This window comes from Cervus canadensis, chromosome 17 (assembly GCF_019320065.1).
Source record: "Cervus canadensis isolate Bull #8, Minnesota chromosome 17, ASM1932006v1, whole genome shotgun sequence".
Taxonomy (NCBI): domain Eukaryota; kingdom Metazoa; phylum Chordata; class Mammalia; order Artiodactyla; family Cervidae; genus Cervus; species Cervus canadensis.
In genome coordinates this window covers 33,179,418-33,203,293 of record NC_057402.1, presented here as the reverse complement: position 1 = coordinate 33,203,293, position 23,876 = coordinate 33,179,418, and the positions used below count along the sequence as shown (strand labels likewise).

General features: G+C 41.7%; 1 protein-coding gene across 3 annotated transcripts in view; it reads right to left on the bottom strand.

The window, feature by feature from the left end:
- The window catches only part of STXBP6 (syntaxin binding protein 6), a 257,695-nt gene that overhangs the window by 56,497 nt on the left and 177,322 nt on the right, over positions 1 to 23,876 (bottom strand). For all 3 annotated transcript variants that reach the window (XM_043434654.1, XM_043434655.1, XM_043434653.1), the window contains 2 exons: positions 1,146 to 1,276; positions 51 to 216 (listed from right to left, as the gene is read on the bottom strand). In XM_043434654.1, the coding sequence (XP_043290589.1) occupies positions 51 to 216; positions 1,146 to 1,276 (297 nt within the window). The remainder of the gene's footprint in view (positions 1 to 50; positions 217 to 1,145; positions 1,277 to 23,876) is intronic.

Sequence of the window (23,876 nt, the reverse complement as noted above, 5' to 3'; positions counted from 1 at the left end):
AAAAGCGAGTGGAAGGAAACGGACGGCTAGTCATTCAAACGCCCACTCACCTCCCATGATCTTGGACTGGCAGTTAATAAACTCCGGCTTCCTGTCTGTGAGGTAGCGCTGGCAGGTGTGGTGGAGGATCTGGAAGAAGGTACATTTTTCTGAGGCTGTGCTGGCTACCCACTGGTCAAAGGCATTTTCAAACAACAAGTCAAACTCTGCAGAATCCTGGAAAAGACATTGAAAGAACGAATGACCTCCATCTATAAAAACTGCTGCTTCCGGTTTACCATATTAGGACTCATAGAGGCTAAAACACCTTTCCGAGACTTTGTTCCTAATCACAAGTTTCATCTTGGTTAGCACCAAGGGGCACAGAGAGTCCACCTTTCTCTTTTTATCAAGCAGACCTCAAGTCTCACAGTGTTTTGAGATGTCCCCAAGAAGCAAAGAGCACAGAGGTCCCTTTGGCTTAACCGCATATCAACTGGTATCATATTTCAGACTACACATGGTCTTTCCCATTACTCAAAAAAGGATTACTTCAGGTTCCTGGCACTGAACAATATTAATCTTGTCCCTAACCTTTGGTAGGGAAAGATTATCCCTTATTATTGTAGTGTATAGTTACATTTTACATTTCATTTTTCCTCATCATTGATATATCTTATGGTTAGTGTGTAGCAAAGGGAATTTACTAGAATACATAACTCTACCATGAAATGTTTCATTTATTAAATCCAATGGAATTCTAATACATCATTTTTAAGGTGCAGTTCATTCATTTGATTTTTGGTAAATAAGCCTCATCCCTGATTGCATTACGAGATAGATGGAACTTTGATGAACATGGTTTTTCATATTGATAATCACAGATGGGATTATCTGAGCTCTGCACTTGGTACTTTGCTCTTTGCATTGGAGGCAGCTAGCATTTCTTCAATATGCATCTCCTTAGGTGCCTCTGTCCAACATGATGAAAAGATTTGTAATTTCCCATAAGACAGGCACAGGAATCAGAAAGTCTCAGCCACATAACTGAAACAGAGAAATAGCCTTGTCAAAAACGACTCAGACACCCTCCACTCTGCCAAGGTCAGTGAGAGAGTCACTGTGGGGAAAGGACACCTCAGCTCAGCAGTGGACAGCTCACTCACCCGATTAGGATCGATGCCATTAACCTGGCGAAGCTGCTCGAGCATCCACTGTGACCGCCGCACAAATGACGTGGAGCCTTCGAACTGCTTGACCTTCGTAATGGATGCCTGTGTGGGTTTCTTGTTGGTCACTGCCAAGAAAAGACCACTCTGATCAGTGAGCGTGCAGGGTGCATTGGATTCCCATCCACAGCTGTTTCTAGCTTATACCTACATACATATGTGCAATAAAAGAAAAAATGACACATTTGTATGTGTGTGTGTGTGTAGAGACAGATAAGTATACTTGTGTGTGTATATATACATGTGTATCTGTGTGAATATAGAGGGGAGGAAGAGAGAGGGAGAGGTAAGTGCAGAGACAGAAGCAGAGAAAAATAGAAAATGAATGAATATGTGTGCCTTTAGTGAGAGGCGAACTCAAAAGGAACAGAAGTTATAATCTGCACCCTCGAGCAGTTACAAGATAATTGTAACTGTAAGGGCAGCTTCACTGATGTCTTCATCCACTCACATTGAACACAACAGGGACAATTAATAGCAAGCCCCTCTAATGGAGGCCCCAAATGCACAATGGCTGGCAGGGAAAGCGGCACAAAGGGCTGAGAGCAGCAGGCTGGGGTGGCTGGGAACGGCTACCCTTTAAAGGTGTAGTGTACTGGTTCCCCGAGGCAACTACAACGCATATTTCTAATGCTATAGTCCAGTGTAAGTATTCCAGGCTTCAGTGATAAAACAAGAAATACCTCATTCAAAAAACAAACAAACAAACAAAAAAAAACCCCCAAAACAAACAAAAAAACCATTTGGCTTTATAGTTCAGTTCAGTTGCTCGGTCATGTCCGACTCTTTGCGACCCCACGGACTACAGCACGCCAGGCCTCCCTGTCCGTCACCAACTCCCAGAATCTACTCAAATTCATGCCCATTGAGTCGGTGATGCCATCCAACCATCTCATCCTCTGTTGTTCCCTTCTCCTCCCGCCTTCAATCTTTCCCAGCATCAGGGTCCTTTCAAATGAGTCAGTTCTTCGCATCAGGTGGCCAAAGTATTGGAGTTTCAGCTTCAGCATGGTAGTTTCAGCTTCAACATAAAGTATAGTGAGTTTGTATCTAATCTGCATCTGATTATAGCCCCCGCACCTCCACATATGAATTCCTTAAGCTGCTACAACTGCAGGCCCGCGGCAGTTCCTCCTCCCGCCTAGGTCAGTTCTCCCTTCCACGCTGAGGATAGCCCTTCTTACCTCTCAGATAGAGGTCAAGCACCAGCCAGCAGGACAGAGTCACTCTGAATACTTGCCTGTCTGCTTACTTCTTGACTTAGGGCCTCAAGGGAGGGGAGGTAATTAAGTATTTTTAAAGGATTTTCCTCAAAGCTCCTCCTGAGCTCTGGCTGTAGGAATTGTAAGTTTAAATAGAACTGATGCTATTAAAGGAAGCAGGAAAAGTGGAAAGCACTCCTCGTAATGAATGCAGTCCTAGTAAGCCTGTACCTCAACACTACATTCTTTCTTACTTTCAAAGCAGCCCACAGATCCCACACTTTGAAATAACCATGCAATGCTAAACAGATGGCAAAACAAATCCTTGCAGGATGAAGGACAGAAAGTACCTATGACAGTTATGGTTGGTGGTAAGAAGGCTCTCCTTCACACACAGCAGAGTTTATCACAGCTTCAGTGTCTGGGGTCATTTAGGCAGGAAAACAGTGACCTAGAGGGGAAAGTGACCAAAGATATATGGGCACCCCGCCTTTAGGTGAGAACCCTATGGTCTAGGACTGGGCTGTTTTTAGGATCGCAGTTCAACCTTCTCTTTTTGTTCCTAACCAGAATTTAGCAAACTTTTTTTTTTTTAATTTCAAATAATGCTTAGGTTTAATGCCCATTATTCAGTTATATTTTGGCTAAATGCTTATGAACATTTCACACCAACTGCATCTACTTTCATGGTTAAAAAATCATCACCCCTTAAACACCCAAGATCAAGGAAATGTTATCATCTTCCATCCACAAATGGCCTGTCTGGCCTACAGTTCCACACATAAGCCTGGTTAAGTTCATGAGGAACAACCATTCCCCTCACTAAATTCATGCAGTATTACCAGTCTACCCAGGGCTGTCTATCCACTTAATTCACTTATTTTGTGTGTCTATGTGACACAAAGGGGGCTCTCCTAAATTTCTCTGATAGTCATACCCTGCTCTGCTGTTTTAATAGCAAAGGAAACAACACCTGGAATATATGCGGGTCCTAAAATGTGCTTAAAAGATTAAAGAATGCTTTGCAATAACAGGAAAACGTGGGTTCCTGTATTAGACCCACACCCCTAAACACACAAAGAGGATTTCCTCCTTTGTTTATGTAAATAACACGACATTTAGGCATCCTGGGAAACATAAAGGTTTTCCTTCTGACTTCAGTTAACTCTTATTTTTATTACTGGTCCACTTATTTCCAACTAGTTTACAGCATTATAAAAGTTCAAACATAATTCATGATGGTTGTAATTATTGGCATGTTTGGGACTGACATTTTAGGAAAGCAAGTTCCACTGGAAGTTTGTCACTGAAGATGAGAAGGGCAGGAACTCCACCCACTCAACAAATGCCCCACGGGATTGTTCAAGAGCGATCACATTGCTTCATTGTCATTTTTAACACAGGCAGATGTGACTTCATCCAATCCTGCTTTTTTTACCCTCTATTAGTTTACTCCTTGCCCAGTTCTTGGAATCTGATAATTTTCCTGGGCACTGAGCCCAGTTTAGTTTAATTTTTGTTTAGTGTTATTATCTCCAACATCCCACTTTCTATTTTGAAGCAGGTGCCTTAAAATTATATTATTATATACACATTATATAGAATTAAATGAAGACTTCCCCCTTCTGAAATCAAAACACTTGCACAATCATGCCATTGCCAGACTTTCTGAGTTCTGTGTTTGAAGAAGCATGTTTTAACCCCTTTCTATTTTCATGTTTTCCAGATCCACAGCTGTTAAAAATAAGTCAGTCAGTCAAATTCCAGATGTCTAGCAAAAACAGCAATTCACCTTCTCCTTCCCAAGGAAAGCTAATTTACAGCACACTCTGGAAAATGCAACCAAATGATCTGGATCAGTACCGCTGTAGGGTAGATTTCATATTCATTATTTTGAAAAACTTTAAAGGTGAGATAATCAGGGCATTTTTTCATAGCTTCATCATTCATGAGGAAAAGGTAAATATACAAGCATTTAGAGAGGGTATGATGATATTCCCAGGTAATACTGCAGACCACCCAGAATCAGCCCCATCCCCTAATCTTCCACTCCAACCCACACATCAAAATCACCTGGGAGTTTTACAACAAAAATACCCAGCACTGTCAGTCAGAATCTTTGGGGAAGTTCTGGCTACTGATGCCAGTAGCCCTGGCATCCATATTTTAAATCTTTCCAGTTGATGCGGAGGTACTTTGAGTGCTAAGAGCCACTGAACTATGTGCTTACTCATTTAACAAATATTTATGGAGCATTTGTTAGATGGAAGATACAGAAGGAAGTTTTGAGGATTTTGAGGATTTTTCAAATATTAAGAAAGAAGTGGTTCTCAATCAATAACTGTGATGAGGAGGAGGTAAGAATGATGCTACAGAGAATAAGGCATAATAGAATATATGACACAGGAGTCATCTGAGATGTATGTGGGGGGATTTAAGGACCAAAGTAGAGCTGGGGAAAGTCAGGGAGGTTTCATGAGGCAGCCACATTCTGGGCAATATAACTATGATTTTCCCCCAAATTGGCCTTTTAACCAGCTTGACCATTCAAACTGGAGTACATAAGGCTGAACCATCTTTTAAGAACTCCTTGCCAAAGCAATCTTGAGAAAGAAGGACAAAGCTGGAGGTATTATATGACCTGATTTCAAACTATACTACAAAGTTATAATAATCAAAACTGTATGGTACTGGCACAAAAAAAGAAAGAAAGAAAGAAAAACCAGACACAAAGATCAATGGAACAGGATAGAATCTAGAAATAAACTCACATGTATATGGTCAATTAATTTCAACAAGGGATCTAAAAATATACAGTGGGGAAAACACAGTCTCTTCAATAAATAGTGTTGGGAAAACTTCCACCTTGCATCCACATGCAAAAGAATAAAACATCATTTACAAAAATAAACTCAAAATGAATTAACATCTTAAATGTAATACCTGAAACCATAAAACTCCTGGACAAAAACACAGGCAGTATACTCTCTGACACTGGTCCTAGGAATGATTTTTTGGATCTATTTTCTTAGGCAAGGGCAACGAAAGCAAAAATAAACAAGTGGGACTACAAAACTAAAAAGCTTTTGCACAGTGAAGGAAAACATCAACAAAATGAAAAGGAAACTTACTGAATGGGAAAAGATATTTGCAAATGATATCTCTGATAAGGGGTTAGTATTCAAAATATATAAAGAACTCACATAACTTGGTATCAGAAAAAACAAACAATCCATTTAAAAAATGGGCAGAGGACCTGAATAGATAGTTTCCCAAGGAAGACATAAAGATGGCCAACATACACATAAAAATGTGTTTAGCATCACTAATCATTAGGGAAATGCAAATAAAAACTACAATGAGATATCACTTCACACTGTCAGAATGGATGTTATAAAAAAGACAACAGATAACAAATGTGGGTGAAGATGTGCAAAAAACAGGACTGCTGATTGGAACGTTAACTGGTGCCACCACTGTGGAAAACAGTATGGAGGTTCCTCAGAAAACTAAAAAACAGAACTACCATATGATCCAGCAATTCCACTGCTGGGTATTTATCCAAAGAAAACAAAAATGCTAATTTGAAAAGACATATGCACCTTTATGTTCATTCCAGTATTACTTACTATAGCCAATATAATGAAGCAGGCTAAGTGTTCATTAATAGATGAACAGACAAATCAGATGTTGTATACATATACAGAGGAATATTACATAGCCATAAAACAGCAAACTTTTGCCATTTGCAACAAAATGGATGGACCTAGAGGGTATTATGTTAAATCAAATAAGACAGAGAAAGACAACTATTGTATGATTCACTTTTACGTGAAATCTAGAAACAAAGCTAACAATCAAAACAAAACAGAAACAGATTCATGGATACAGAGAACAAACTGGTGGTTGCCAAACGGGAGGCAAAGGGAGGGACTGGATGAAACAGGTGAAGGGATTAAGGGGCACAGACTTCCAGTTATAAAATAAGTCACGGGGATGTAATGTACAGTATAGGGGATACAGTCAATATTATTGCAGTAACTTTGTATGATCAGTCAATTCAGTCGCTCAGTCATGTCCGACCCCAGGAACCACAGCACGCCAGTCTTCCCTGTCCATCGCCAACTACCGGAGTTTACTCAAATCATGTCCATTGCGTCGGTGATGCCATCCACCCATCTCATCCTCTGCTGTTCCCTTCTCCTCCCACCTTCAATCTTTCTCAGCATCAGGGTCTTTTCCAATGAGTCAGTTCTTTGCATCAGGTGGCCAAAGTTTTGGAGTTTCAGCTTCAGCATCAGTCCTTCCAATGAATATTCAGGACTGATTTCCTTTAGGATGGACTGGTTGGATCTCCCTGCAGTCCAAGGGACTCTCAAGAGTCTTCTCCAACACTACAGTTCAAAAGCATCAATTTTCAGCACTCAGCTTTCTTTATAGTCCAACTCTCACATCCATACATGACTACTGGAAAAACCATAGCTTTGACTACATGGACCTTTCTTGGCAAAGTAATGTGTCTGCCTTTTAATATGCTATCTAGGTTGGTCATAACTTTCCTTCCAAGGAGCAAGCATCTTTTAATTTCATGGCTGTAGTCACCATCTGCAGTGATTTTGGAGCCCCTCAAAATAAAGTCTGTCACTGTTTCCATTGTTTCCCCATCGTAAAAACATGGTTATTAGACTTATCATGGTGATCAATTTGTAATGTATATAAATGTTGAATCATTATATTGCATGTCAATTATACCTCAGTGAAATAAAAATTTGATGGCATCCCAAGGAATTTAGAATAAAACCCAAGTCCCTTACCATGACCTGCAAAGTCCTAGATGATCTGGCCCTTAAGTACCTGTTCATTCTCATCTCTTTCCATTCTCCCTTTTGTCCCCCAGGCTCCAGTCATCTTTTCCTCCTGGGAAACAGCAACCGCTGCGTACCCTTTGCAAATGCTATTCCCTTCATAGAAACTCCCTTTTCCTATGTGTGTGTTTGAGAGTATGTTTCATTGTTGTCTCTTGCTCACTGTTCTGATTTCTGCTTAAATGTCATCTCCATTGAAAAACCTGTGATTATCGTATCCAGGTAGGTTCCCCATCATGTTATTTTTTTCACTGAACTCTGTTCATTTCACAACAGGTTTATTTCAAGCCTGGGTAAAATATTCAGTGTTTGCTTCTCTGACATATTTTTGAAGAATGAAAATCAGATTGTTATCAGGTCCATCTAGTTCTAAAACACAGAAGATATGGCTAAATCCTCACAAAGATAGGAAGTAGCGATGTAGGATCCAATAGATTGACACAAGCCCTTTAAATTTTTTAAAACTTTTTAAACATAGCTTTTTTTTTTTTCCTCTTGAACTTGACAATATCTCTGTGACAGAGGCAGGGTTACTGCTATGATCACATATTATATTTATGGACAATGAAATTGGGGCACAGAAAGAGTTGACTTTCCCAAGCAATATTGGTAATAAAAAAAAAAACAAAAAACCTGTGACCTAAACAATGAACTAAGAGTCTATGTCTATTACTCTTTTCACTACAGCTTTTTGCTACAATGTCAAATGTCACATTTCATTGGGTGTTAAAGACTATCACAACAGAGAAGCCATTTCCAGAACATCTATAAGACCACTGAGTCATGTGCATTGGGACTCACTCAGTAAGTCATGTTTTGGGGTTATCCAAGCCTAATGCTTCTTTTCACTCACTCCTGGTCATCACTGTTTTCTGTGGTGCTATCAGAGGAAGACAGAAGCATAGGGCAAACCAAGTGCATGTCTTTCTACTACCAGTTCTGACAAAAAGAATTTGGTTTTCATTGCCTCCATGCTCCTCTTTAGCCTTTCTGGAGACTTGATCTACATCTCAGCTGTTAAGAAGCAGTGTTAGAAACTCTTAGGTCTAGAATATCATTACCATCATACCATCAAGTGGTATAACAATGTCTTTCTCATGAACTAAAGGCCTAAAGAGTTAAATGGTCCGGTTGTGACACATCATTCAGAAATAAGACACTTAGCTATAGTCAGAGTGGAGACCGCCAGCTTTGCTTTTGCCCAGTCAGAAAATTCTATGTAATCAAAACCAGATAAGCTAGCCAATAGTAAAGCACCATGTAGTCTGATCAGGACTGGTCTTATATTAAGTCAAGAATTGGTGGAAGAGCAGGACAAAGGCTGTCATCAGAAACAAAAACCAGGAACACAAGTTACTTGCATGTGGTGCAAAACGGCAGAAGAACACATGCTCTGCTGGGGATTAAGAAGCTGATTCTCCATTTCAAGGTCCAATGGTTTTGTAACTTCCTTTTTTTTTAAAAGTCACTCTTTCCCCTATAATCTCATTATTCATAGTATCATTTCTCAATTGCCCCAAACAGGAAAATCAATTTTACCCAAATACAAAAGATCTAGTCTCAATCCTAATATATTATCTTAAAGAAAACAATAATCAGCATTTAAATAAAATAATGACTCACCACTTCTATATTCTCTACCTGAACATTCCTTTTTAACGTTAAACTCAAATTGAATCTTCTTATAACTTTATGTAGTCATTTAAAAAAAAAAAAAAAAAGGAAGGTGCTAGAGAACAAATTGCATTGATATCCTCAATACAGTCTGATGTTGAGGCTAAGGCAGCTAAAATGCAGAATTTACCATTCGTATGTACCTAAAATACTTAAAAATGTCATCATGCTTAGCCCTCTCTCAGTCTTGTAGTTGAGGGAAGGTCAGCATTTCGTGGTGTGCCTTAGCCCTCTGCTCTGCTGGAGTCTAATGGTCAGATGTTTTGATTTCAATAAGAGTGCTGATGTGAAATACACAATTTGGAACAAGGAAAAAAAGTGATGTCTCCATAGAACCTCATCAGGGCTGCTCTTTGACTGTGTCAGAGGTGATAGACATAAAGGAAAAAAAAAGAAAAAGAAATTCTCTGAGATGTGATTCAGGGAGTAAAAGCAAGAATGAGCATGCCTTCTGGGGGCAGATGTGGTGAAGAGACGGGCTGAGAGGACATGATGAGAAATGATTACTTGGAACTGTTTTTCTTAATGCTTTTCCCAAACCCTAATGTATGATAATTCCAGGTGAATTTCACAGTTGTTCAGTCAGTCGCTCAGTCAGTCGTGTCTGAGTCTTTGCGATCCCATGAACAGCAGCACGCCCGGCTTCCCTGTCCTTCACTATCTCCCAGAGTTTGCTCACACTTATGTCCATGGAGGCAACGATGCCATCTAACTATCTCATCCTCTGTCACCCCCTTCTCCTCCGGCCCTCAATCTTTCCCAGCATCGGGGTCTTTACAAATGAGTCGGCTCTTCCCATCAGGTGGTCAAAGTATCGGAGCTTCAGCCTCAGTCCTTCCAATGAATATTCAGGGTTGACTTGCTTTAGGATTGACTGGTTTGATCTCCATGCAGTCCAAGGGACTCTCATGAGTCTTCTCCAACACCACAGTTCAAAAGCGTCAATTCTTTGGCACTCAGCCTTCTTTATGGTCCAACTCTCACATCCATATATGTCTACTGGAAAAACCATAGCTTTGACTACATGGACCTTTCTTGGCAAAGTGATGTCTCTGCTTTTGAATATGCTGTTTAGGTTGGTCATAACTTTTCTTTCAAGGAGCAAGCATCTTTTAATTTCATGGCTGAAGTCACCATCCACAGTGATTTTGGAGCCCAAGAAAATAGTCTGTCCCTGTTTCCACTGTTTCCCCATATATTTGCCATGAAGTGATGGGACCAGATGCCACGATCTTAGTTTTTCAAATGCTGAGTTTTAAGCCAGCTTTTTCACTCTCCTCTTTCACTTTCATCAAGAAGCTCTTTAGTGCATTTTTGCTTTCTGCCTAATGGTATCATCTGCATATTTGAGGTTGTTGATATTTCTCCTGGCAATCTTGATTCCAGCTTGTGCTTCATCCAGTCTGGCATTTCACATGATGTACTCTGCACATAAGTTAAATAAGCAGGGTGATAATATATGGCCACAGTATCTATGGAGAAATAAATTTCTCCATAATTTATTTATTTAGGATGGTAGCTGCATCAGCAATTTTATCCAGTGAGATGGATGAATATTTATAATGCTTAGAAGCAAAAATATCCAGATTGTTATCCCACATACTTTCGGATCAGGGACCCATCATCACTGCTACAGTGAGTGGGGAACGAAGCCCAGTGCTCTCCACACAGGGTTGATCATTTGCTTCTCACACTACTTCTCAAAGTATGTCATAATTTATGGACACAGTCATTTAGCCTCCACAGGCTCCCAAATTCCACCAATTCATGAAATGGCCAAGTGTGTTTCTGAGGCCCTATTCCTCTCCTTCCATCTTAGGTCCTGGGAGATCACTGGCCAGATTCCTGAAAGAACCCAAATGGGCCTGAAAGGGTAGTCTTAAATCTGATTGTTTTTAGGAAGAAAATTTTAATCCAAGCAAACAACATCTACAATAACAAAAATGGTGGCATTTCAGCCACAACCATCAAGCCAGTAAGGACAAATACAGGATGTCCTATTAGAGTTCCTACTCCACTAACCCTGAAGGGGAGGGAAGGGGAGAGTCAATGAATAGGGCTTCGAGGCTTGATTCTTAAAGGCAAAATAGTATGGTCTATAGGAGGGATAATCACCAAGAAAGGAGCTTTCCGCGCAAATGTTTCCTTATTTGGTATCACTAGTTCTTAGGGCTGTACCTACATCATGTTCTCATCTCCAGATTCATGTTCCTCATGTTCCTCCTCCAGGAGGAGGAGGAGCAGACTCAAAGTCTAGGAAATTTTTCCAAAGGGATATCAAAAGTAACTGTATGGGAAACTTCTTTTTTTGTAAATAAGTTTGGATGAGTCCTTCAGTAGAAAGAGAAGAAGAACATCTTTCATCATGCATTCTTCAGGAAGGATGCTTTTAAAATGAAAGTACAGCATCAAACCAAAGTAACTGACAGTTACACATTTGCAGAGCAAGCAAACCCTTAAACTAATTCAGCAGGAAGTACTAGCTATACTAGCTGGTTTTTATATTTGCAATTACCCACAAGGAGACAAAATTACTTTTGCAATGTACAACTTCAAAGCCTCATGCCAACATGAGCTCCATGTTAAAAAACCTTCCTGGACATTTCCTGGCAGTCCAGTGGTTAGGACCTGATGCCTTCATTCCCGAGTCCTGGGTTCAATCCTTGGTGGAGGAACGAAGATTCTGTGAGCCTTGTGGCACAGCCAAAAAAGCAGCACACAAACCAAACTTTGTGATCAACATTTAAAAACAAACAACATCTAGTCCCTCCCATTTATAACCTTCTTACTCTGTTGACAATGTTACTTTAACTATAGAAATATGTAGATTTTATTGTGAAAGGGTATTCTACATCTCAAGTCAATGACAGGCTCAGGTACACCATAGGTAGTCTTGGGGAAATCTGTAGCTTGCAATCAGGAAGTGTAATCCCCAGAAGGTGAGTTCCCTGTCTCAAGATGAGTGCTGCCCTCTCCAGACAAGCAGCAACGATGCCCATTCTATTATAAACCAATACCTGGTGCCAGTCCCTATAACACGCATAAATGAACAAGCCAATCAACAAAGGGCTCTCTCGACCAAAGGAAGCAGAGGAAGAATGTCCGAGACCATGAAGAAGCCAACAACTTAGATCAGGCTCAACTGTTCTGTTTCAAGATCAAGCCATGGTTGTAAGGAATGTGAACTGTTTTTTCACTAGAAAAAAGGGGCATTCTCACAATGAAGGAGAGCAGAGAAAATGGTAATACTCAAGAATTTACAAAAATATTAGGGGACTAGAAGGAAAAAATGTTGTGGGTTCAAGCCTTTGAAAACAATCTTTTTTTCCCTGCATCCTTATTCTAGCAGCATCTCTCTTGCAATTCTGTTTGTCTCAGCCTTCTTGAAAACACGACTTTAGGCCTGAGATTCAGCCACCCAAGGTTTCCATTGTGGTTGAATTTTTAGATTCCTCAGACTTTTCCCCATACACCTGTGGGGGAAAAAATCAATTTGCATGCATTTTGGGTAAAGGGTAAACATACAATGAATTATAAAACTTGGTTAATGCTATTATTGCAAGTTTGTATTTTATATGGAAAGGGTATAACATGTCTGATTTATATAGTGTGACCTTGAAACGAACAAACACACTCATCCAAGCCAGGGAAATAAATGCCTTGACCTGTGAGAACGCTGACGGCTTTCTGAAAGAGATTAAATCCAATATGAAATACTGTGGTATCCAATGAAGAAAACAGAAAGGGTTAACTGCAGCCATAAAGCCTCATTCTGTTCTTACTTCCTAAATTCTGGAAACAGATACAAACATCATTTTTGATCTATTCTTAGGAGATTTACAAACAGAGGATCTAAAGACAAAGGCATCAAAGCAGAGGCTACCTGACTCAAGAATGAATTAAATTACTCTACAAGCACCTCAAAGACTGGGAATGAAACTCAAAAAAGAGATGCTTTTAACATGATACTTTCCTTTCACATTATCTGTCATATACGGAAAAGGTACTGGCCAAGGGGCAACTCTCTTTAGGGAAATGTCATATTTGGTAGAAATTCAATACATATTTTACCAGTGAGAGTTGTTAAAAAGCATTCTTAGTTCTCAAATGCCCCTTACAGTGAGAAGAGATGGAATCATTTGGTCTTTCAGCAGCTGTGAAGCAGAAGCCCTTATGGACCACCACCCCACTGCAACCCCAGCTCCCCGCACCCAGTGAGGGGAGGGCCCAGTGCTCTGCTCCCGGACACAACTCCCCCGTTGAGCACATCATATTAACATTTAGTCTAAAGGAACCATGGAACGATGTTATGTAGATACGGGTAGCCTTCTATGTGAGAAGAGTAACACCCACCCACAAGGAGACTTCAGAGAGCGACAGAGAATGAGATAATAGACCAGGAACATACAATAACAACATGTAATATCACTAGGTTTCTGGAGAAATCGGAGCTGCCGTGACTCAGCAAACATACGTTTGACTCAGCAAACGTATGTTGTCAAATATAATGACAACTATCAGTCAAGTAAAGACAGATTTATCTGCTCTCTCTGCTTTCCACCCTTTTCACTACCACCATTTACTCAATACTTTTAATAGTATATTTGATGTGAGGGCTTCTATCACTGAAGTTCTAGAGAAAGTGAATGATGTCACAAAGAACTTGTCACTTTCACTCTTCACTGTGGAGGGAATAAGATCTAGCAACATGTTTTAGGTAAAGTGAAAGGTGATCAGTTGTGTCTGACTCTTTGGGATCCCATGGACATGGAATACAGTCCATAGATTGCTCCAGGCCAGAATACTGGCGTGGGTAGCCTTTCCCTTCTCCAGGGAATCTTCCCAAACCAGGGATTGAACCCAGGTCTCTCACATTGCAGGTGAATTCTTTACCAGCTGAGCCACAAGGGAAGCCTAAGAATACTGGAGTGGGTAGCCTAGCCCCTCTCCAGCAGATTTTCCCGACCCAGGAATTGAATCAGGGTCTCCTGTCCTGTAGGTGGATTCTTTACCAACTGAGCTAGTTTTAGGTAAAGTGAATGTCAATTACATTAGTGAAAATTATCTGCGATTCAAATTAGCTGGATTTATTTTGGTAAACTCTAAGTGACATCTACTAAAGCTAAATACCCATATACTATGCTGCTGCTGCTAAGTCACTTCAGTCTTGTCCGACTCTATGTGACCCCATAGACGGCAGCCCACCAGGCTCCTCCATCCATGGGATTTTCCAGGCAAGAGTACTGGAGTGGGGTGCCATTGCCTTCTCCGCCCATATACTATAAGACCCTGAAATTCTAACCCTATGTCGACAAAACAGAAATGAAGGCTACATCTACCCTTCTGCCTGAAGCAACCCAAAATGGACAAAGTGAATGAAACAGGGAATGAGGGTGGTCCCTGAGAGACTGGAAAGCTTCCCTGATGTCTCACACAGTAAAGAATCTGCCTGCAATGTGGGACACTTGGGTCAATACCTGGGTTGGGAAGATTCCCTGGAGAAGGGAACGGCTACCCACACCAGTATTCTGGCCTGGAGAATTCCATGGACAGAGGAGCCTGGCAGGCTACAGTTCATGGGGTCACAAAGAGTCAGACGGGGCTGAGCAACGTTCACTTTCAGCCCCACGACTGCCCTCCTTTCCTGGTTTGAGAGTGTTTTCCAGGCTGTAGCGTGAGGAGGAGGAACCCAGGCAGGGACTGCCGGACTCTGCACTAAGACAAGAGCTGAGCGCCCAGGGAGACCAATGTCCTTAAAATTCTCAGGACAGAGCAATGGAGAGTGAGAACTTCACACACACAGAACTCCGGAGACCTGCAGAGATTCAGCCTCAAGTATTTAGCTGAGCACTTCTCACCACAGGTGTGTGAGGAAATTACCTGAGGCCAAAGAACGAACCACTCAAAATGAATAGAGGGAATAGGACTCCCTGAGTTAGGAATAATTCGCCTTAGGCTGAACAGTGCTCTAGTTTCACTTACAAATGACAATGGTGCATGAAGTTTATAACATATGGAAGAGTAAAATGTGTGACAACAGCAGCATAGAAGTCAGGATGGGAGTAAGGGAAGTGAACTATTGGGAGGTTCTTACACATGAATTACGGTATTATCACTTGAAGGTGAAGCATGTTAAGTTAAAAGATATATTCCATAAACTCAAAGGCAATCACTAAAATAAATCAGAGAGTCATGGTTATGATGTTAGTTTTATGTGCCAGTTTGGCTACTGGATAGGCCATGGCACCCAAGCATTAATATTTGGTCAAAGATTCTTTTTGATGTTTCTGGGAGGGTGTCTTTGGATTATTATTTAAATTGGTGGACTCCGATGGCCCTCCATGACGTGGTTGGCCTCGTCTAGTTAGCTGAAGGCCAGAACAGAACAGCAGATTGACTTGCCCTGGGCAGGAAGGAATTATAGCTTTCAGAGTTGAATTGCAATATTAGTTCTTTCCTGGGTCTCCAGCCTGCCAGCCCACCCTGCCCATTTTGGACTTGACAGCCTCCATAATTGCATGAGTGAATTCTCTGTATAAATATAAACATATATACTATAAATATTTATATAATATTAATATATACACACATCCTATCAGTTCTGTTTCTTTGGAGAATCCTCACCAACACAATAGCTAATAAGCCAACAAAGAAAACAATTTCACTCACGGCAATAGCTGCAAGAATAAAATACGAACATATTTAGCCAAAAGAGTACAAGGCTTGTATAGTCAAAACCACAATACGTTATTGAAGGAAATTAAAGAAGACTTAGATAAAAACATCTTGTGTTCAAGGATTAGAAAACTTCATATTGTTAAGTATGGCAATAATCCCCAAATTGATCTACAAATTCAAGTGGACAGACATACTGTGGTCATGGGTTAAAAGACTCAATATTATTAAGATGTTGGGAGGCAAGAATAGACAAGGGAGAAAAGACGGTCTCTTCAGTAAGTGGTGCTAGGAAAACTGGGCAGTTACATGTGAAGAATGGGATTAGAACATTTTCTCATACTACATGCAAAAACGAATTCCAAATGGATTAAAGACCTAAATACATTAATATATATCTCACCCCTTGCTAAATTACAGCAAGCACCTGGCATCGCTTTTCCAGTTCTTACTGGACCACCACAATGAGAATTTACCTCACACCTGTCAGAATGGCTATCAGCAAGAAGTCTACAAATATCAAATGTTGGGGAGGATGTGGAGAAGAGGGAACTCTTGTATACTGTTCGTGGGAATGTAAGCTGGTATAGCCACTACGGAAAAGAGTATGGAGGTTCCTCAGAAGACTAAAAATAGAGCTACCATATGATCCAGCAACTCAGCTTCTGGGTATATATCTGAAAAAAAAAAAAAGAAAATGCTAATTTGAAAAGATACGTGCACCCCACAGCAGTATTGGGGCTTCCCAGGTGACGCTAGTAGTAAAGAACCTGCCTGCCAATGACAGTGCAAAAGACATAAGAGACACAGGTTCAATCCCTGGGTTGGGAAGACCCCCTGGAGAAGGAAATGGGAACCCATTCCAGTATTCTTGCCTGGAAAATCCCATGGACAGAGGAGCCTGGCAGGCTACAGTCCATGGGGTTGCAGAGTCAGACAAGACTGAAATGACTTAGCATGCACAGCAGTATTATTTACAATTGCCAGGATATGGAAGCAACTCATATTAGTAGCATATTAGTGACTGCCTACACATATTGGGGTGGTAGTATGGGAATGCCTGGGGCCAAGGAAGGATTATCAAGGGGTACAATGAAACTTTTGGGGGTAATGGATAGGTTCATTACTTTGATTGTGATGATTCTGCAGGTGCATACATGAAAAAGTTACTAAACTGTACCATTCAGATATGTGAAGTTATTTGCATATCAATTATACCTCAATAAAGCTATACAGTCACAAAACTAATCTATGGCAACTGTGGTCAAAATAGATGGAGGTGATTACCTTTCTGGGGTGCTGGAAAGGTTCTATATTTTGATATAGTTGATGCTTACATGGTTTTATATGAAAGTGCTAGTTGCTCAGTTGTGTCTGACTCTTTGTGACCCCATGGACTGTAGCCCGCCAGGCTCCTCTGTCCATGGATTTTCCAGTTTGGAATAATGGAGTGGGTTGCCATTTCCTTCTCCAGAGGAATCTCCCTGACTCAGGGATTAAATCCATGTCTTTTGTGTCTTCTGCACTGCCAGCAGATTCTTTACCTGCTGAGCCATCAGGGAAGTCTGGTTTTATACACATGTCAAAAATTCATTGAAATATACACTTAAGATTCATATACCTTACAATAGTAAGTTATACCTTAATAAAAAGTAAACCAGGGACTTCCCTGGTGGTCCAGTGGTTAAGACTCTGTGCGTCCAATGCAGGGGGTGCAGGTTTGCACCCTGTAAGGGTGCAAATGCAAGATCCCACCTCCTAATACCATCACGTTGGGGGGAATATTTCAACATATGAATTGGGTCACTCACTGCAATTCTGTTACTTCCTTTTATAAAAATCTACTTGCAAAGGTCTCCAAGAGGGCTCATGATCTCCTTTTCTGCTCATCTCTTTTGGAAACTTTCTCTAATTACCCCTACTTTTAGTTGAAGCTTCCATCACTCCCTCTTTTCAGACTTCTCCTACTCTGCCTGTGAGCATGCTTAATATTTTCTTTTCCTATGAGAATCTCCTATGGGTAAGGCCAGCCCTAAAACTCCATCCACTGTTTTGAGAAATGTGGTAGTGAGAGAAAAAAGTTGTGTGTGCTGAGTCCTCTACTGCTTCCTACACATTCACTGCTTATCCCATCGCTTCCCTACCTGCTCATCACTCTCCAGAATTTGCCCCTGGAAAATTAAAAGAGTCTCCAAACAATATTACCCGGTGGCTTTTCTTCTGTCATTATTTCCCTTGTTTCACTGCAGCACTCCCTATAATCTAGACACACCCAAAACAATCCTTCCGGCACTCTTTGGACAATACAAGCCTTTTGGGTACAACAACTAATGACAAAGCTCAAAGATGCTCAAGCGCTGGACATGTTCAAGGATGAGAAAGACCAGGGAAGGAAAATACTAAGAAGAGGAAAGAAGGAGTGAAGTCACAGACACAAGCAAGTGCCAGATCATAAAGGCCTTGGTGGACAAGGCTTTGTAAGCACGAAGCAGGAATATAATCTGATTCGCATTTTAAAAAATCCTGGCTAACTGTTGCGGGTCATGGTCATGGTAGGAGGGTGCAGGAAAGCAGGAAAATCACTTAGGAGCCTCCAGGGCAGTAGTCCAAGAGACAGGTGACAGTGACTTAGACCAGATGACAATAGGACAGATATACAGAAAAGTGGACAGTCTGTCCACTCTCCACAGCTGTTGATCCCCCAGAGGAAATCCTCAAGGTCACTCACCAAGTCCCACTGTCCTACTCTTATATCTTGTGTACTGTCTATTAAACATCATACTTTGTACTTTTCAGAATAAAGATCACTCTGATTTGTACTTTTATATATCTGTATGTGTTATCTACCTACACGTTATAAACATCCTGCGAATAAAAGATGATGTCTTTGCCTACTTCAGGAGGGCGACCAACAGAGTCCTAATTCCATCATGTATCACATGAAATATCTCCATTCTGATCAGTGATAATCAAGTATTTACTGTAGGTCCTGACGGCTGTGGTTAGCAACATCTCACCTACCCTGATCTCTTTTTTTAGCTGTGTCTCTGTTTTTCTTTTTTTGTCTGGAGTCATTTGAGGCAATGTCAGAGAAGGGAACAAAAAAAAAGAATAACCAGGCACACCTGATTACAAATTCTGACATGTGGTAAAGAGCTGCTTCTCTTGCACAGAGAGCCAGCACCTCCGTGACTTCTGCTGCAAATTCCAAGGTGGAACACATTGTTAAGCACTTCATTAGTAATTATGGAACAGCCTAGGAATCATTTCCGAAATAAATGATGCCACTTGTGTTAAATGAGTCCTTCCTAAGGAAAATCCCAGGGGAACTTTCAATAGCACAGCCTTGATGAAGATTCAGAACAAAAAGAGTAAAATGTCTGATCCTCTGGTGTCGCGTAAGTAGCGATATACTCATCTTCCTCCATACAACTTCCCACTGACCATCTCCACATAAATCACAACTGGTGGACAAACAGCCTTAGGGAGATGAGGCACAATGGTGGATACGTGAGCTCTTCTCAGAACTCAGCTGGTCACAAAGTCTGCAGGTCTCCACTTGTTTGTTCCATGGTACTCCTCTCCCTCAGACCTACAGCCTAGACCAAGGGCAATTCTGACTACGCCAACCTGCATTGGAGAGCAGCGGCCATGCTGGGTGGGTTACTCTGTGACAGAAAAAGATGTAGCTACTCTCAGTAAATGTTGAGTGTGGTCACTAAACCTGTGCCCAGGGGCTTAGGGATATAGTTGAGTTTTCCCCCTACCCTTCAGTTCATTCACTGTGGCGTGCAGTTCTTTACTGTTCCTGGATGTTACTGTGCATCATCACTAGGAAAGTAAAGCCATTATAAAGAATGGGGGGACACATGTATACCTGTGGCTGACTCATGTTGATGTATGGCCTGGGAAGTTCACCTGGAGGAGGGCTTGACAACCCACTCCGGTATTCTCTCCTGGAGAATCTCCATGGACAGAGGAGCCTCGTGGGCTACAGTTCATGGGGTCGCAAAGAGTTGGACACGACTGAGCAACTCAGCACACACAGCACATGGCAAAAACCATCACAATATTGTAAAGTAATTATCCTCCAATTAAAACAAATAAATTAATCTAAAAAATTAACAGCAAGAGCAAGCATAGCTAATGTCAGGTGACAAAAAACTTATTGAAGGATCATGCAGGCCAGTCAGTAGACTTGACTAACTTAGAATTCTCAAACTCTTTGCATGAAATTAATTTGGCACCAAAACCTCACTTTACTTGGACTGAAATTTGGAGCCAAGATCACTGATTGTGCATTGCAAGTTAAATTTGTTGTAAAACTAAATTTAGCCCCTTTCACCAGGGGCCAAATGTGTGAATTCCTTACATCATCAAAATACAAAAAATTATAATTTCTACTGACCCCTTCAAAAGCAATATTTTGCATTCTTTTAGTGTACAAGCTAAAGCTCTATTCAGTTTAGGACATTAGTTTGATAGAACTAAAGCTCACTTAGACTATCTGTGCAGGTGTGATGGGTAGTTTGCCATGGTTTCCACAATGGCCACTGAAAGGACGGGTATGTACTGCAGGTCTTGCTATGTCAAATTGTACAATAGGAATGTGCCAGATGATGATGTGAGTGGTCCAAAAGTCACCTGAACTCTTACAGTGCAATGAGCAGCTAGATATTTACTACCTGCAGAAGCAAATGATAAAAGATCTCACCTCCAGTGCATGGATCACTGCACTGCGCTGCTGCTCTCCAGTCAAGGTTCACTACTGGATGGTAACCAGAGGGACTGGGATAAGACCAGGTCACAGTTTTCAAATGTCAAGATCGCTCACTCAAAAACTCTGACATCTTCCCATAACCTAAGATGCAGTCCACTCAAATGTCATTGCCTAGGACCATGGACTCAAAAATACTCACCCTGCTCATCAGAGGCAGTAACTCTTTAAGCACCTGCTTTTATGGGACACATGAGGTAAAGCAGGTACTGCATCTGCATGAAGGGCTTCACCTAAGATCTGGTGCCTCTTCCTGTTCCCCTACTGGCTATAGGGATCAACTGCCTGATTATCTCCCCAAACATCCTAATGGAAGACGACTTCCTAGACTAGGTACAAATTTGGACTGATTTTTTTCCCCCATCTGACTCCACAGGCCAAGATCCCCATGGTCAGCAGAGCCATTCCCTAATCAGCCCTTACTGAGCCTTCAGCGAATCTTACCACCCACGAGTTCTGACACTTCTGTGAAGATGGAAAACTCTCCAGAAGCTAGCAATATCAAACAAATACAGAAACAAAACTATGCCAAGATTCCCACAAAGATTCATGTCTTCAAACTCAACTTTTGGTCTATTAGCACATTCACAGATTCCTGGTCCCTCTCAGTTGCTATAATTTCATATCTGTGGTCATTGATAACAGATGATGCTGGGCATGCACATTTTGGCGTTCTAAGTCACTTGTAACCCTATACAGATAGATAGATGAGGTCACAAGTCAGCACAGAGTTATAAACACTAGCAAAACTGTGCCAATTCCACGAAGACTTTGAGGAAGTGACTAACACACGCCATCAAGGGTACTTTAGCATCTGATATTGTTACAGGAATAGAATTAATGTTTCTCTTTTATCTGCTTCCTCTGCTAAGGAGGTCCATGATGTCCCTGATGGTTCTACAAAGAGAAGCCAGTGTCCACCCCAGATGTACTGCACAGGTTGCCCTCTTGACTCCCAGCCACCATCTCTAGATCCTCACAGTTAGTAGGAAGTCTTGCTTCTTGGCCTTTTGGCTAAGATCAAGTGTAGTATGGGGGTTTCCTAGGTGGCACGGTGGTAAAGAATCTGCCTGCCAATGCTGGAGACGCAAGAGACACAGGGTCAACCTCTGACTCCGGAAGATCCCCTGAAGGAGGAAATGGCAACTCACTCCAGTATTTTTGACAGGAAAAATTCCATGGACAGAGGAGCCTGGAGGGCTACAGTCCATGGGGTTCCAAAGAAATGCAACTGGGCACAGTAAGAAGTCTATGCAAATGGCACTATGTGGGAGCTGCTCCCATTGATGTCACATGCAGAATGTCACATGCTGTCACATGTCACATTGCTGTCACATGTCACATTGCTGTCACTTACCTGTCCTTCTGAAACCCTAATAACTCAAGTGTGGATTGTGGAACTTATTTTCAGAAAAATAAATGTTCAATTCTTTAAGGAATACAATGCAATGGACCCAAAGCGTCCCTGGGTACTGCCTGCCTGGCTGGTCCCCATCTCTCTGCTCTCATGTTCTACTCCACACGTTCAAGACTGACTCCACCAGGAACTTGGCCCCACAAAGTGCCAGGTTCCTCCCAGGGCCTTGCACACATCCAAGCCCACCTGTCTGTGCACCTCTGCTCACTCTGACTTCTCAGCCTGGGAGACTTTTAGGCCTCCTCCTGCACATCTAAATTGCTCCCATCTTTCACAGGCCAACATCAGATGCTCCCTCAGCCATGTGACTTTTCCTTGGCACAAGACGTTTCTTCCCAAAATGTCCATGGCATTTCTCTGTAACATTCACTTTAGGGTTTTGATGTATTAAATCTAACCCAGGAGCACAAAGGAAGTACGCTGTTTGCAAGCAAACAATTAGTCCTAAACTGCCAGTTATCTTTTCTTAATTAATAGATTCAACCATTTTTTGTACACATCTTACCATTCTATTCATTTGCTCAGGAAGCATCCCCCTCCCACCCCCCACAAGTAGTGGAAGGAGAAGCTCCAGCCACACTTGTGATGAATCAGCAAACATTCTAGATTCAGGAGGCTCCCTCAAATGAAAATGTATTCCTTGATAATACTGCAGTGGGATTTTGTTGTTGATAATTAGTTTTTGGCACTCCAGGCAAAAACAGGATACAGTTCTTGCGTCTCAAGGGTTTTCAGGGTGCATTTAGATGGGAAAAAAAAAACCCCAAGCAAGAAATGGTAGGTAGATTTCAGTGACCATGGATGGTTCAACAGGCCAGAAGAACCAAGCCAGTATTCAAGAGAGGCACCTTCTAAAAGAGACCCTAAATATGAGAAGCAATGGAATCCCTCAGTGAGGAGTAGGAGGACACACTCAGGACAGTCACTCTTTCAAGGGCAAGAATGGATGTCCCAAGGCCACATTTCCAGAGACAAGAGAGTCAAGGTGGAAATGACCACAGCCTGACTGATTTGGGATTCTGGTGAAAAGCACAGATGAGAACAGTGACTTCCGTGTCTGGATGGGAGCCATCATGGCGTCGCCACAGAAAAGGAAAGCACAGGCAAGGTCACTGCCTTCTGCGTGCCGTGTTTGTTTTACTTCCTTTGTGCTGGACTGTGATCATTAACTTTCTCCCCTCTCCTGAGGGCTCCTTGGGAAGGAGGCTCATTCTGCAGATGAAAGTCCATTTCATTCTTCGCCGACTACCAGGAACAATGAGGATGTAAGGGGAGAACTCACAGGGACCTGTCCGAACACAGTAGACACAGCCACATCCGCCCAGACTCCTGTGTGCACTCTTCCTAAGACAATCTGTCTAGAGATCTGCAGCCCAACGCATCCCCCCGTGAACAGCTGAGGTGCCTATTCTTGCTGATGGGCAAGTGCTGAAGATCTCCGTCAATTCTGCTGCCCTATAAATGAGACAGGGAAGCATTCATAGGATCCCAAACTAAAAGGAGCATATTCTGAGCGCTCAGAACGGGAATAATGGCAATTTTTGAGTGAGAGAGATGGGGGAGGGACCTGTTTTGTCCTTGGTAAAAATACTCACTCCTCTCTTCCTTCTGAGGAAGGAAGATTCACTAGCTAATGGTCTGAACTGAGAGGGGCAGGCTCCAGGTTGTATATCTAAGTCTGAGGAGAGGAGAAGGGTCATTCAGATTCTGATGTCCAATGCTTTACCCTGATGTCAGATTTGCATTATAATGGAATGTGTTAGGAGACTAGCCTCCTTTCCTGTTGTTCAGGCATGTTGAAAAGAGGATTGTTGAAAGCCCCTAGCCCCACTTCCACTCACAGGTACACGCCACAGGTTGCATCTCATGCATGTCATCTTGGCCACCATGCTTGACAGATTTCTGAGAGACACAGCTCACATGAGCTCCTAATATCAACAAGCTTCGTTCACCAAATACAAGCCAAGCAAAAAGCCAGTATGGTTCAGCACTGTCACGGGAGAAAGGTCCTCTTAATTGAAAGAGTAAAACTAATCAAAATGGCTAGTTCTTCAGATA